Here is a 14,302-nt window from a genome sequence, read left to right as displayed (position 1 = left end):
AGAGGGAGGAATTGTTGCTCTTATTCAGACTTTGAATGATTGATTCAGATACACACCGGTCAATATGTCATCTGAGAAGCCTAGTTCGAGGGTTTGAGAGCCAAGATTTTCATCATAAAATGTGGTCTTTGGAGGCTATTGCACACGTATCTCCCATAGACTGAGTGTTGGCTAGAACGAGCGTCCAAAAGGTTGAAGCATTTGAAGGATGAGCTTGTCTGGAAAGTTTCTTATTGAGCTAGGAGTACTTGGTGTGATTCCTGTTGCCCTCCCTCTGCTATGTGAGGGAATAGATGATGGTAGATCTGGAGATAAGCCACACTTGAGCAAAATGAACTAGAACATCAACAATACAAGACAGTTTTCAAGCCAAATGTATTCTTTATTAGTCTGTTTCTGTACAAAAAGCACTGGATCACAGAAAAAAAAACATGCATCTATTTACAGCATGGTCAAAGACAGAAAAGGAAAAGCGGGGGGGGGATACCCCCCTTTTGTATTTTAGAGACATTAATTAAACATTGTGCTTTGATAGAGTATACTTTGATGGTACATTTCATATTTGACAAAGATGCAGTACCTCTCCCCTTTTCATATTGAATAAAACATTGAGAAAGTACACTTTGCAATTTAAAAAACCTCTGCAGAAAAACCAGGGCAGCAAAAAGCAAGCTTTCTACAACTACAACAAACAAAACAAAAAAAAATGTTGCAAGCTATTTGAAAAGTCAGTATAGGGATGGAATGGATACATGGGGGTGAAGGGGAGGATTGTGAGAAGTCAGCCAAGATTTAACTCGAAGAGAAAACGTGTGTTTTCATTGAAAATGGGTCTAGAAGTCCATAATATTGAATTCAGATGACATTCTATATGAGCTGGCCTTGACTCTCGTAATTGAAAAATGGCTCTTTCAAAGTGGTGCAACAGATTTTCCCTTTTTCCTTTTCTTCACAAGCCCACATTATGACTACATGTTGATGCCACCCGATGACAGCTGATTTATGTCAATCACTGCACAGAATTAGCATAAAATCAAAGGTTTAATCAGGCGCATCATTGATTTTTTGTGACCTATTGTCCCACTATCATTATGTTACACAGGCTATGTGGAAATTTGGAGGATGTATCGTTCAACATATCCTAGTTTAAACTACATCCACTGCAGCTCAAATGATTATTCAAAACCATCAAATGAACGACAACTGTAACTAATTCTTAGACATCTATTTATTTCTACTATGTTTTGTAACTTTCCCCCCGGGCGTTGCTGTAAATGAGAGTGTATTCTCAGTCAACTCACCTGGTAAAATAAGGAATAAATAAATCTGCAACAGCATAACTCCATTTTGAAGAAGAAGAAAAAAATATTCTAAGACCACACTTCAATTAAGAGTATCAAAACAATGAAAATGCATTGTATTGGAGCGTGTTCTATTGTAAAGGCATCAATTATGTCTTGTGTTCTTTTGCGTTTCAAAACCATTTCCACTGAAATGTGGAGCGATAGCTTGCTTTACAGGAAATACACATTGCATAAGTACATGATACAGATTTGTGTGCAACGACAATAACACCACCGACAACACTGACATCAATGGAAGGTTCCTTGAGATCGGTGAACCCTACACTTGAGTGGTCCCTCCACAGCAGTTATTGGAGGGCGTACTTGAGTTTCAACCTTGCTGCTGATTCAGGCATGTGTATTACATTCATTATCACCAAAACACAAGGAATAGGCTTGGGTCCGTAGTTAAGATGGGAAAGGAGTTGAATTCTAACCAACCAACGGAAAAAAAAATGGATACGCCTAAAATTTTAAGTAAGGAGTATGGAGGATTAGGATGGAAGAGTTTTTGAAAAAGAGAAATTCACATGAAAACAACCTTGCCATTTTAGCCACACTGACAAAAATGTGAATCGAAGAATGGCTACAACAACAAAAAAAACATCTTGGTGCATATTTGTACTAGCCTTTGTCTTTTGTATTTTTTTTTTTTAAATCTCCATTTTCTGTAATTGTTTTCCTTTTTTTGTATTTTGTTCTTGCTTGCTAAGATGCCTTGCTCTTGTAAGTGCCCCAACTAAAATAGTGCATTAAGAAATAACCATGATAATACACATTTCACATTAATACACAAAGGACAAGGAGAACTGGCGAAAACACAAATGCTGTATACAAAAAAAAAGTTAAATATAGTATCGGAAAACCATTTTTATACAAAAGTGGTGGGGCGTATATCCTGCTTTGAAAGACAGGGTGACCATGTCATGTTTGACTTTTTTCGTTTTTACAAAAGGGTTGTTCCTCTCCTTTTTCAATCTTTTTACAATATCTAAAAGGTATTAAGACATCAAATGTGTTTACATATATATTTAAGACTATCATTCAGGCCTAAATCACAAAAGGAATCCCAAAACATACTTTATAAATACATACAAAATAAGCACAATCAGAAGAATAACAAGAAATCTGGTACCTAAATGTGATTAAAACTGCTGCAAGCATTTCTGGTTAAAATCTACCAATCAACACACCCGGAAATATATCTATTGTACTATGTTTCAAAAATGGTAGACATCTAAAACCCTTTAACCTCAAAACCTTGGGCTGTTTAGTACAACATTTGCTATTTCCTCCTTGGCAGAATGTTTGCCAACCCTTTCGTTAGATTAGAAAATTACTGCATTTTCCTTCAGATATGATAAACGCACATTATTAAAAGCTATGGTACACAAATTAAAATGCTAAAAGACTACGACATTAGATATCAGTTGTCTTTTTGAAGCTGATTTTTCTTTTATAGACATTGTGGGGAATTCTCATTGAAACTCCCACCGATTTTGAGTCGGACAATTGACAGAGTGTTGGATATTCATGGCTTCTGCACTTTTTCCATAGTTGACCGTTTTGAACTGTGGGCCTTTAGACTCTACCTGCTCACAGTGGTTATATGACTGACAACGAACTAGGTTCATTAGAAGATCCAGTCAAAATACTTTTTCAGACATGCAAATGAACCTCGTAGGACGCCGGACAATGCTTACACGACAAGGAGTAACTACCTGCCTTTCAAAACCACAGTTTGTTATTCACATTGCTATATTTTCAGATTAGTTAACCCTTCATACATATCTATGTGGAAATGCTACCTGTTGGGCAAGGAATGGCTTACAAGTCCCAAAATGCAAAACACAGAAAGTGACGATGAAGTCAACTACTGAACCAACACAAAGATAATCTAGCGTCATTTTACGGGTTTTCCGGTTACTTGGATTTTCTTTGTTGTGCTGTTCTGTTTCCAGGAGTGAAGAGGCTTGATGGTCCTGTTTTGGAGGTTGATGAGATTTAAGCTGATGCTGTAGAGATTCTGTGAGCTAGTGGAGATGTGGTCAATCTGGCAGTAGGCCCTCTTCACATAGGTGGGACTATTAGACCTGCCATGGCTGAAAGACAGACACGCTGGTTACCTAATAAAGTGGGGAGAAGTTTTGTATCCATAACACATTTTGCATCGATAAAACGGTAATATAATGTTGTAAGGATATCCCATAGAAAATCATTACACACCCTCTTAAATGAAAAGCCGTGTGTTGAGGTAATTATGATATGCATATGGATTTGCTGCAAAACCTAAGAATGACAAAATTATATTTTTCAAATATAATAACTTTTCCAGTCATGTTACATTGACTTATAATCAGTCACTCTATGTCAACAAAGATTCTCAGCCAAATTATTTGATTGTGATGAATGTTTTGAAAAGTCTCAGTCTCAGATTCCAAAATCTACTTTACCAAGAGCCAGAAGTTATGGATCAACTTTGACCTTCAATCCACTACTACCTCAGGCCACATCATTACGTCATGTGAATTCTAGCATTACAGGGTCTCCATGACAATGCCCTTTCTAACAATAACCCAGGCAGAAGTGGGCGGGACTGAGAGGCAGGAGAGGGGTGGGATGCTCACCCTGTAGGCTGCTGCCATTGGTGGTGGTGCAGGTGGGGGGCGGGGAGGTCTGTGGCCGCACGACAGGGGCGAAGGCGCTCTTCTGTTTGACTGCAGAGATCATATGGACAGGAGAGAATGAATAAGGGCCTATGGGTCCACCGGAGAACAGAGGGATGGAGGAAGAGGAGGAGGAGTAGGAGGAGGAGGGGGAGGTGGTAGATCCTAACGGAGAAGACAGACAGACAGACAGAGGTTGGTGAGTGAGTGGACTGAGATGAACTGTAACAGTGAGGGCATGCATGGGGGCTGAGGAATGGATGCCTGTCTGAAGAAGGGTCAAGGTCTGGAGTGACAAGCCCGGAGTAAAAGGTGCACAATATTTGCAAAGTTGATCCATAACTTGAAGAGGCCCATTTTAGACTTGACACGACAATACCTTGTTCTTGAGGGTAGCAGCAACCTCCATCCATGTTCACAACAAAAAAAGAATTGTGTGGATGTGTGTACAGTATGTGTAGAATGTTCATGTATGAAATGCTGACTGTGATAATAAAGCAATTTGATCATAATCACGGTGTATTTGATACCCCATTCTACCCAATAATGGCTCGGTTAGTCTCTGTAGTTATTGCATATTTTACCACAAGAAATATGATTCCAGTAAAGTATGAATCCCTGAAGCAGCTTATAGTCCCATATGTCACAAATTCTAAATGGGACTCTAAAATGGATGGCAAAACGCAAACTATGTGCATCCCTACATGTGAATAACTATTTTGTTTCGTCTTCCTTGAACTATTGACTCATACTTGCTCTGTAACATCACAGTGGAGATTTATTTTGCTACTAAATCCAACTTAATTTGGTTTGACCCCAAGCATGAATGATACTATGAGGGTGTTAGAATGTTAGTAGCGGTAAGTAATGAAGGAGATGGAACAAGGTATAGGCAAAGCGGATGAAGACTTGTACAATGCATGGTACAGACAGACAAACCCAACCTTTCTTTTCAGTAGACGAGACATAACCCTCCGCATCGAAATGCCAGAACAAAACCGACTTTTCAGTTTCGTATCCAGAATCGACAACCACTGAGACGCTGTGGCATTGTTTTTGTCTGCCATGCTCTACACACGCCTCTGGGAGACTTTGATCTGTGATGCTGTAGCCTAAACAATAAGCAACTCAAAAAGTCCCCGGGGGTGACAGAGTTCAAAAACACCTGTGACCTCCGAGTGGAATCGTGACTCTTGAGCATGTTAATTAGAAGGAAGGATCAGGGACAGAGACACAGAAGGGTTCTAGCACTGAGGGAGACAGGAGGAATCCCTGTGATGTCATCTACGCCATGTGTGTGTGTGAGGAATTCCAAGGCAGGTGTCCTCAACACCAGTCCTCCAGAATGGCAGGGGACGCAGGTATGTTCTGTTTCTGTGCCTCTACTGAATTGATCACGACTAAATTGGTGCGAGTCCACACACATTGTGCCCCTGGTCTAAGCCAATCACTGTGCAAACAGGAATTAGGAGATAACTAGCCGACACTGCATCCCTCCTGGACTGAATCAGAGTATTACTATCCTAATGAAACCTTGTGTTGCTATCCCACCACATATAGAACTACCCAAATGACCCCCCCACGCGGAATGTGACATGCCTTGAGACGTGACGCATTGAGATGCAATCAGATATATTAATGATCATTGGGACCAAATAAGGCTTTTACTTACTTGCGTAAGGGGAGTTGGCGGCGGAGCCGTTGAGGAAGCTGGGTGAGCCTGGCACCCCGAGGTTGGTCATGCCCGCTCCGTAGCCGTTCATGGTGGACGTGATGGTGTTATAGTTGGACTGCTGGGGCGTGGAGCTGGGGACGTAGCCACGGGGCGATACGCTGTTGGAGTTACGGGAGTAACCTGGACGAAAGGAGGAAATGCTATGGTCAATCCAATGGCATCAGCACAGTGCAGTTTGGACAACATCACATTTGTATTCCATTGACTAACTCCGAAAGCATGGACCTGATTTTTACTATTCTAATATTGAGTATTCCAATTTGCATTGCTCACCTCCAGAACTAAAACCACCCGAGGCAGCATTTTCCCTCTCCCTTACCTGTTTGAGCACAATTCCCTTTACACTTCAAATCAGAACAAGGGTTAATAAATATTATGTCAAAAGTGATCATTCGATTTGGTAAGAGTAGGGCCTTTCAAAATGGAACCATAGTGTGAAGTTTCCATGTTTCCCCAATGAATTGAAGAGTTGAATCGGACACAGTGTGGCTTTTGAAAGGGATTGTCCCTGCTGCCCCTCCCTCCACTGTTGTTCCTGACATGTGTTTCCCATTGCCTGCACTCTTCCTGATCCCAGGGTAGCTCTCCATCAATTGCTCTCCTGCTGGGAATTGCGTTGGCTCAAACCAGGAAGTGGGAAGAGAGAATGAGAGAAAAGAGAAGAAGAGTGAGGGAGAGAGAAAGAAAGAGGAGAGAGAGAGAGAGAGAGAGAGAGAGAGAGAGAGAGAGAGAGAGAGAGAGAGAGAGAGAGAGAGAGAGAGAGAGAGAGAGAGAGATAGAGATAGAGGGAAAGTAGTATGGAGAGGAAGTGAGAGCACAACTGTGCCTTTCTCCCTTGTCTCTAAGCCCCCAGATGGGTAGGAGCCCTAGTGCCTCGTGAAGGCAAGAGGGCTATAACGAAGGGAGAACGGGTATTCAATACATCCTAGATGAGGGCCAATCAACTAAGGGCTGGGGGTGGTAGAGGGGAGAGAGAGTTAAGGCATCTCCACTCCACTATTGGGGGGAGAGATGAAGGACAGGCCTAGCCTAGGGGGAGCAGTCAGTAACCCTATCCAGCTATCGCGGACAGCCTCTGGAGGTCAACGAGACCGAGACGCGCCACAAGGGCCCGGGTTAGTACCCCTACTCGCTCCAGAGGAAACTGTCAACGTGAAGCAAAACAACTGAAGTGGATGCAAGTTTGAAGACAAATGCCAGAGGAGGAATGATATAATCCATTTTTGCACACAACGTGATGTAAAGCAGATCCATAACGCTCGTCTGGAATTGTTTCAGTAAATTGCATTGCTCAGTCCTTTCATAAAGCTTGGCGTATGAGCCGCCCTCTATATTAATGCTTTATCTTGGCCAGGTCGCAGTTGTAAATGAGAACTTGTTCTCAACTCACCTACCTGGTTGAATAAAGGTGAAATAAAAAAATACAAAATCAAATTGATATTTGAGTCATAGTACATAATTTATTGGAGCTCAAAAGAAGAGTTACAGTAGGTGGGGAAAAGTCTGATTCTGGGTTGCAATGTTCCAATGATTATGGACATAGACTATGACATTCTGTGTTTTCACGATGGCTTCAGTCCTGTTCCCATGACTTCATAGATTACTGTAGGTGTTCACTCGGTGGTTGATGTGAAAAGCAGACAAGGGGAGGGCAGGAGGAAGGGAGGAACTATGCTGAGGTGCCAGGGGAGAGAAAACATCTCAAGATATCTCTCGCAGTTCCTCTTTCTGCCTGTATCCTCAGGTCCGACGTGAGCCAATCTGTTCATCACACGTTCAGACCTATTTCCCTGTGCATCAGTCACAGAGCTGCTTTGTCAAAGGAAACAGCCCTCTCTAGGATAGAGGTGTGTGTTTGTGTGTGTGCGTGAATGCATACATGCCTGCGTGTGTGGAGGGCTTTGCATTATAATATATGCATAATAACATGCTTCCGCATTTTTGGAATTGTATAAACAGTGAATTCATACTTGCAACAATAGTGTCAAGCATGCACTGAAAAAAGAGACACACACTCACACTCTGCTCCCTGAAATCTTGACCGAGCTGCTGTCTTCAGTGTCTAAACTCTGGTTGCTTTATTCATGCCACCTCGTCTGCATTTTTAAACTCATTAGCACCTCCTCTTCTCATACACCCCTTCTCTACCCCATACTAACACAGACGCACACACACACACACACACACACACACACACACACACACACACACACACACACACACACACACACACACACACACACACACACACACACACACACACACACACACACACACACACACACACACACACACACTTTCTCTACCGCACACACACACAGTGTTGTATAACTATCCTTGTGGGGACACACAATTCAGTCCCATTCAGAATCCTATTTTCACTCTTCCCTAAACCTAAACCTAAACATAATTCTAAACCTAACATTCATTCAAACCCTTACCCTAAACCCCCTAGAAATAGCATTTGACCAAACACACAGGGACTAACAAAATGTCCCCAGTTGGTCCCAAAACAAGTAAAACAAAACACAGAGGGATCCAAAACAAACTCACAGAGGGATACATTTTTTAAACACAGGGATACATACAAAACAAACACACAGAGGGATACATACAAAAACAAACACACAGAGGGATACATACAAAAACAAACACACAGAGGGATACATACAAACAAACACACAGAGGGATACATACAAAACAAACACACAGAGGGATACATACAAAACAAACACACAGAGGGATACATACAAACACACAGAGGGATACATACAAAACAAACACACAGAGGGATACATACAAAAACACACACAGAGGGATACATACAAAACAAACACACAGAGGGATACATACAAAACAAACACACAGAGGGATATATACAAAACAAACACACAGAGGGATACATACAAAAACACACACAGAGGGATACATACTAAACAAACACACAGAGGGATACATACAAACACACACACACAGAGGGATACATACAAAACAAACACACAGAGGGATACATACAAAACAAACACACAGAGGGATACATACAAAACACACACACAGAGGGATACATACAAAAAAAAACACACAGAGGGATACATACAAAACAAACACACAGAGGGATACATACAAAACACACACACAGAGGGATACATACAAAACACACACACAGAGGGATACATACAAAAAAAACACACAGAGGGATACATACAAAAAAAACACACAGAGGGATACATACAGTGCCTTGCAAAAGTATTCGGCCCCCTTGAACTTTGCGACCTTTTGCCACATTTCAGGCTTCAAACATAAAGATATAAAACTGTATTTTTTTGTGAAGAATCAACAACAAGTGGGACACAATCATGAAGTGGAACGACATTTATTGGATATTTCAAAAATTTTTAACAAATCAAAAACTGAAAAATTGGGCATGCAAAATTATTCAGCCCCTTTACTTTCAGTGCAGCAAACTCTCTTCAGAAGTTCAGTGAGGATCTCTGAATGATCCAATGTTGACCTAAATGACTAATGATGATAAATACAATCCACCTGTGTGTAATCAAGTCTCCGTATAAAGGAGTATCAGACCACTGCAAATCTACCAAGACCTGGCCGTCCCTCTAAACTTTCAGCTCATACAAGGAGAAGACTGATCAGAGATGCAGCCAAGAGGCCCATGATCACTCTGGATGAACTGCAGAGATCTACAGCTGAGGTGGGAGACTCTGTCCATAGGACAACAATCAGTCGTATATTGCACAAATCTGGCCTTTATGGAAGAGTGGCAAGAAGAAAGCCATTTCTTAAAGATATCCATAAAAAGTGTCGTTTAAAGTTTGCCACAAGCCACCTGGGAGACACACCAAACATGTGGAAGAAGGTGCTCTGGTCAGATGAAACCAAAATGGAACTTTTTGGCAACAATGCAAAACGTTATGTTTGGCGTAAAAGCAGCACAGCTCATCACCCTGAACACATCATCCCCATTGTCAAACATGGTGGTGGCAGCATCATGGTTTGGGCCTGCTTTTCTACAGCAGGGACAGGGAAGATGGTTAAAATTGATGGGAAGATGGATGGAGCCAAATACAGGACCATTCTGGAAGAAAACCTTGATGGAGTCTGCAAAAGACCTGAGACTGGGATGGAGATTTGTCTTCCAACAAGACAATGATCCAAAACATAAAGCAAAATCTACAATGGAATGGTTCAAAAATAAACATATCCAGGTGTTAGAATGGCCAAGTCAAAGTCCAGACCTGAATCCAATCGAGAATCTGTGGAAAGAACTGAAAACTGCTGTTCACAAATGCTCTCCATCCAACCTCACTGAGCTCGAGCTGTTTTGCAAGGAGGAATGGGAAAAAATGTCAGTCTCTCGATTTGCAAAACTGATAGAGACATACCCCAAGCGACTTACAGCTGTAATCACCGCAAAAGGTGGCGCTACAAAGTATTAACTTAAGGGGGCTGAATAATTTTGCAAGCCCAATTTTTCAGTTTTTGATTTGTTAAAAAAGTTTGAAATATCCAATAAATGTCATTCCACTTCATGATTGTGTCCCACTTGTTGTTGATTCTTCACAAAAAAATACATTTTTACATCTTTATGTTTGAAGCCTGAAATGTGGCAAAAGGTCGCAAAGTTCAAGGGGGCCGAATACTTTCGCAAGGCACTGTACAAAGGCATACACACGTTTCACTGAGCGTATATACGCACAAATGGCCATGCCTGACGTATATGGCTGCTAAAAGCAGCTAAAGTACTGCTAAAGTATAGCCATGAAGCTTATATTAAAGAGAAACATAGGACGAGCATATCTACAGGGGACACCAATACACAGAGAAGGTGTGAGAAGATCAGAGGGTGAAGGGTGAGGGTCGTGGAGTGAGGGGTCATAGTGGGGGGTTGTGACACTCACCCTGGTCCCCCTGCGAGGCCTCGGAGATGTTGACGGCCAGCTGGCTGCTGAAGGAGTTGACTCCCATCATGCCGGAGTGAGCGGCCGAGCCGCTAAGCGAAGGCAGCTGGTTGTGGCTGCGGGGGACGCTGTACAGGGCCTCGGTCAGGTCAGCTGCCCGCTTCAGAATGATCTCCTGATGGGAAGGAGGGACAGGGAGAGGGGGAAGGTGGAGAGAATTGTGAGTTTAGAGATTTTATGTGTAGTGTTGAGTATTTCTTTGACCAGAAATGAACCTGATCATATATTTTATTTGGGCCACGTTACCCTTTATTTCCTCTTAGTCAGTACATTTAGCCTACTTCTGACATCTAGACACTACATAGGTAGTTATCCTGGCCTCCCAGGTCCTTGTGACCTGGCTGTTCTTGAAATATAAAATGGGATGTTCATTTAATCTGTAATTAATCAAAGAAAATAAAAACGCTTAACACGTTTTTTAGAGTCGGGAAAAAGGAAAAACTTCAATAAATGCCCAGGGGTATGTTTAAAAGGATGAGAGCCAATAAAATTGATATGATTACATACCTGGTTATTGTGGGGCATTCCGTACAGGGCTTCTACTAAGTCTGCTGATCGCTTTAACAGCACTTCCTGAAATGACATCACATGTTACTGAATACGACAGTTCATTTGAAGAAAAACACAGTATGATACCGAGTTACATGGAAGACTCCACACTCATTACAATTTCAGAATCCTGGAACTTGTTGATGGTTGACAGTAAAAATAAATCGGAAGATTTTTTTTTTACTGCTCGTATAAACCGAGAACATTAAAACCTAAAACATGTAAGCGGTAAAACAATCTGGGATGTTTTGGTTTTGTGAGTGTAAATCATTCCATTGCATTGTAACTCTGTTTGAAAGTTACAAATAGGTTCCTGTAAGAGTCGGACCTGGATGTTGGGGAGTTGGGGTCGTAAAATGGGGAAAGCATTCAAATGTAATGATTGTTTTACAGAGCACAAGTCAGAGATTAGCTTTAATGGCAAGGCCTATGTGTGATAAACAACCCAGAGAAAGCAGCTGTCTGCATCTCATTTCCCCTCTCCCATTCTCTCACACACCCACACTCACACTATACTCTCTCCCAGTCAGCACTTAGGCGTCTCAAGTATTAGGCCCAACCACTCCCTTCCCAACCTCTTATGTCTCTGCTTGCAGGGGGCTTACGTTTTTAGTTAGAGCACACATTTTGTCACGGCACCACATAGTAACAAATTGTCATGATCGGAGGGCATCGTTACCAGGCCTCTAATCAAAATGGCTGCCGATGCACCCTGGAGGGAGTGAGGGAAGGGGGAAGGAAGAAGCCTGAGGTGGTGGGAACCCATTAACACTTTCAGACTGCCTTCAGTGCTTCCGATCCGCCACTTCAGACCCCAGCTTATTAGAGCCACATTGCATCTGTTTATTGAATGCCTAATTCACCCCTCCCTCCTGCTCTCTCTCTCTCCCACCATCATCCCTTCATCCCCACCTCCTCCATTGCCCCCGGGCTGTTTTCCCACCACCCAGAGGAGGAAGTGTCCAATCTCTCCCTGGCAGCCCAGTGGGTCGCCGTGGCGATGGCTCTTAATAACAATAACAGGCCTGATAGATAGATAAATAGGGTCTGCCGGAGGAGGCGTCGCTGACAATCGCTGGGGCTAAATTGGGGGACAAACACTCACACATTCACACAAGGTCCTGTGCCTTTTCACTTGAGGAATGAGAGGAGAGGAGAGGAGAGGAGAGGAGAGGAGAGGAGAGGAGAGGAGAGGAGAGGAGAGGAGAGGAGAGGAGAGGAGAGGAGAGGAGAGGAGAGGAGAGGAGAGGAGAGGAGAGGAGAGGAGAGGAGAGGAGAGGAGAGGTGTAAGTCGCTCTGGATAAGAGTGTCTGCTAAATGACTTAAATGTAAATGTAAATGAGAGGAGAGGAGGACGTCACCACATGAGAGTGGAAAGGAGATGTGAAGTGAAGAGGACAGAGAAGAGGAGTGAGTGAGGTCGAGAGGGCTGGGTTGGTTGTTGTTTCCAGGGCTCTGTAGATGAGAGCTGGTGTTGTGGGAGCCTCTGCTGGAGGTCTCTGGGGTATTACAACGAGGAGGGGCCTCTGTCTGCTTTTCTGGAGCGTGATTGGTTCCTACAACACATCAAGACTTTCCCTTGTGTTGTAAAAAAAATAATAATAATTGAACTTGACCGAAACGCTGTCAAAGGAAATGTGCAGTGCTGTGGTGAACATGTATCTGGGAATAACTGTTTTCCTTATCGGTTAATCATTTAACTATTCCCTCACTGTTGGCCCTGTGTTCAGTGTTTGACAGGGAAAGAGTGAACGAGGACGCTCTTTCTTTTCTGTCCCCCATTTCCCACGACAAAATATGACCTCAGGAAAAATGATTCAGTCCAATCAGCCCGAGGAAAAACCATCTGCCCAGATGGGCAAGCATACTGACTTGAGTTACAGTGAGGAAGGGGTGTGTGCGTTTTTCTTAACTTCATGTATTCTCTCCTGAATATATGCTTGAAAGGAAATTAGTTGGTTTTGTTTTTTTTACCATGTGCACATTTTATTTTAGAAAGAGCAGGTGTGAACGTATGCGTGTGTTCGTGTTTGTGTGTTTGTGTGTGTATGGGTGTGTGTATGTCTGTGCGTCCGTGCGTGTGTACAGATGTAGGATCTTAATTTGACCCAGCTTGTTACAGCACAAAAAGAATCCTGCAGCAACAGGAAAGGTATATCATTATGTGGATTATAATAACGGACATTTTTTGTAGGGCTCGATACATTTTTCGAAAGGGTAAAAAATGTCAATTACAAACTTTAGAAGCCTTTTTAAACCTCAAATACACAAAAGTTTGCATTTCAGGGAAAACTCGCTGCAACAAAAAGTGATCAAATTATGTTTCACATCTATCTGAGATCCACCGTGCCAGTGTGTCCTTCCTCTGTGCCTCTCCTTAGTGGGCATGCCGACCCACCTGCCTACCCCCACACTCCTACTGACCCCGCAGCTATCCTGCAGGCACAAAGTCACACAGACACACACACACCGCTACCCCCACTGCAACCAAGCAATATAGCTCCTGTCACTCTCTATCCCACCCCTCGTCCCTACGCCCAAACCCCTATCCACTGAGAGAGGGCACAATCTGTCACACCCTGGCACTGCCAACATATCCACCCCTGTGAGGAGTGTCTCAGACCCCTCCTCTCCTCCTCTCCTCTCATCCTATCCCCTCTCATCCTCTCTCCTCCCCTCTGGCATGCGCTCGCTTCATTAATCTCCATTATAAAACAGAAGTTAGTTAATGTCTCTGAGGCTTGGCGGCTGCAACACCCTGCCCGCCATAGGGAACTTTGGCAACCCCTTCCCGCCCTGCCGCCTCAAACGCACAGGCACAGGCACACGCACACGCACACACACACAGCAAAATACAAGCGCATGCATTCATAAACATTCACACGCACACATTCCTGCCTCCACACACTGGTGTGTGTGTGTGTTTGCCACTGACGGTCTCTCTACTTGTATTTTCATTAGGCAACGACAAACACAACAGCCTTTCTCCAGTTAATGACGCCTTCGAGGCCTTACTGCTCGCTGGTGCAACTC

At 43.0% G+C, this 14,302-nt stretch overlaps 1 protein-coding gene across 9 annotated transcripts in view; it reads right to left on the bottom strand.

The window, feature by feature from the left end:
* Positions 1 to 361: 361 nt before the first annotated feature.
* Positions 362 to 14,302, bottom strand: part of LOC124011019 (transcription factor COE3-like) — a 109,025-nt gene continuing 95,084 nt past the window's right edge. For 2 of the 9 annotated variants that reach the window (XM_046323939.1, XM_046323938.1), the window contains exons 12-17: positions 11,228 to 11,293; positions 10,661 to 10,835; positions 5,682 to 5,864; positions 3,971 to 4,174; positions 3,570 to 3,632; positions 362 to 3,445 (exon numbers count right to left, since the gene is read on the bottom strand). In XM_046323939.1, the coding sequence (XP_046179895.1) occupies positions 3,574 to 3,632; positions 3,971 to 4,174; positions 5,682 to 5,864; positions 10,661 to 10,835; positions 11,228 to 11,293 (687 nt within the window). In that variant the 3' untranslated portion in view covers positions 362 to 3,445; positions 3,570 to 3,573. The remainder of the gene's footprint in view (positions 3,446 to 3,569; positions 3,633 to 3,970; positions 4,175 to 5,681; positions 5,865 to 10,660; positions 10,836 to 11,227; positions 11,294 to 14,302) is intronic. The other 7 variants (XM_046323943.1, XM_046323942.1, XM_046323941.1 and 4 more) reach the window with 4 other exon arrangements.

This window comes from Oncorhynchus gorbuscha, linkage group LG23, assembly GCF_021184085.1.
Source record: "Oncorhynchus gorbuscha isolate QuinsamMale2020 ecotype Even-year linkage group LG23, OgorEven_v1.0, whole genome shotgun sequence".
NCBI classification, from domain to species: domain Eukaryota; kingdom Metazoa; phylum Chordata; class Actinopteri; order Salmoniformes; family Salmonidae; genus Oncorhynchus; species Oncorhynchus gorbuscha.
Note: the sequence above shows the minus strand (reverse complement) of the source record. Positions and strands in the feature narration are given on the sequence as shown.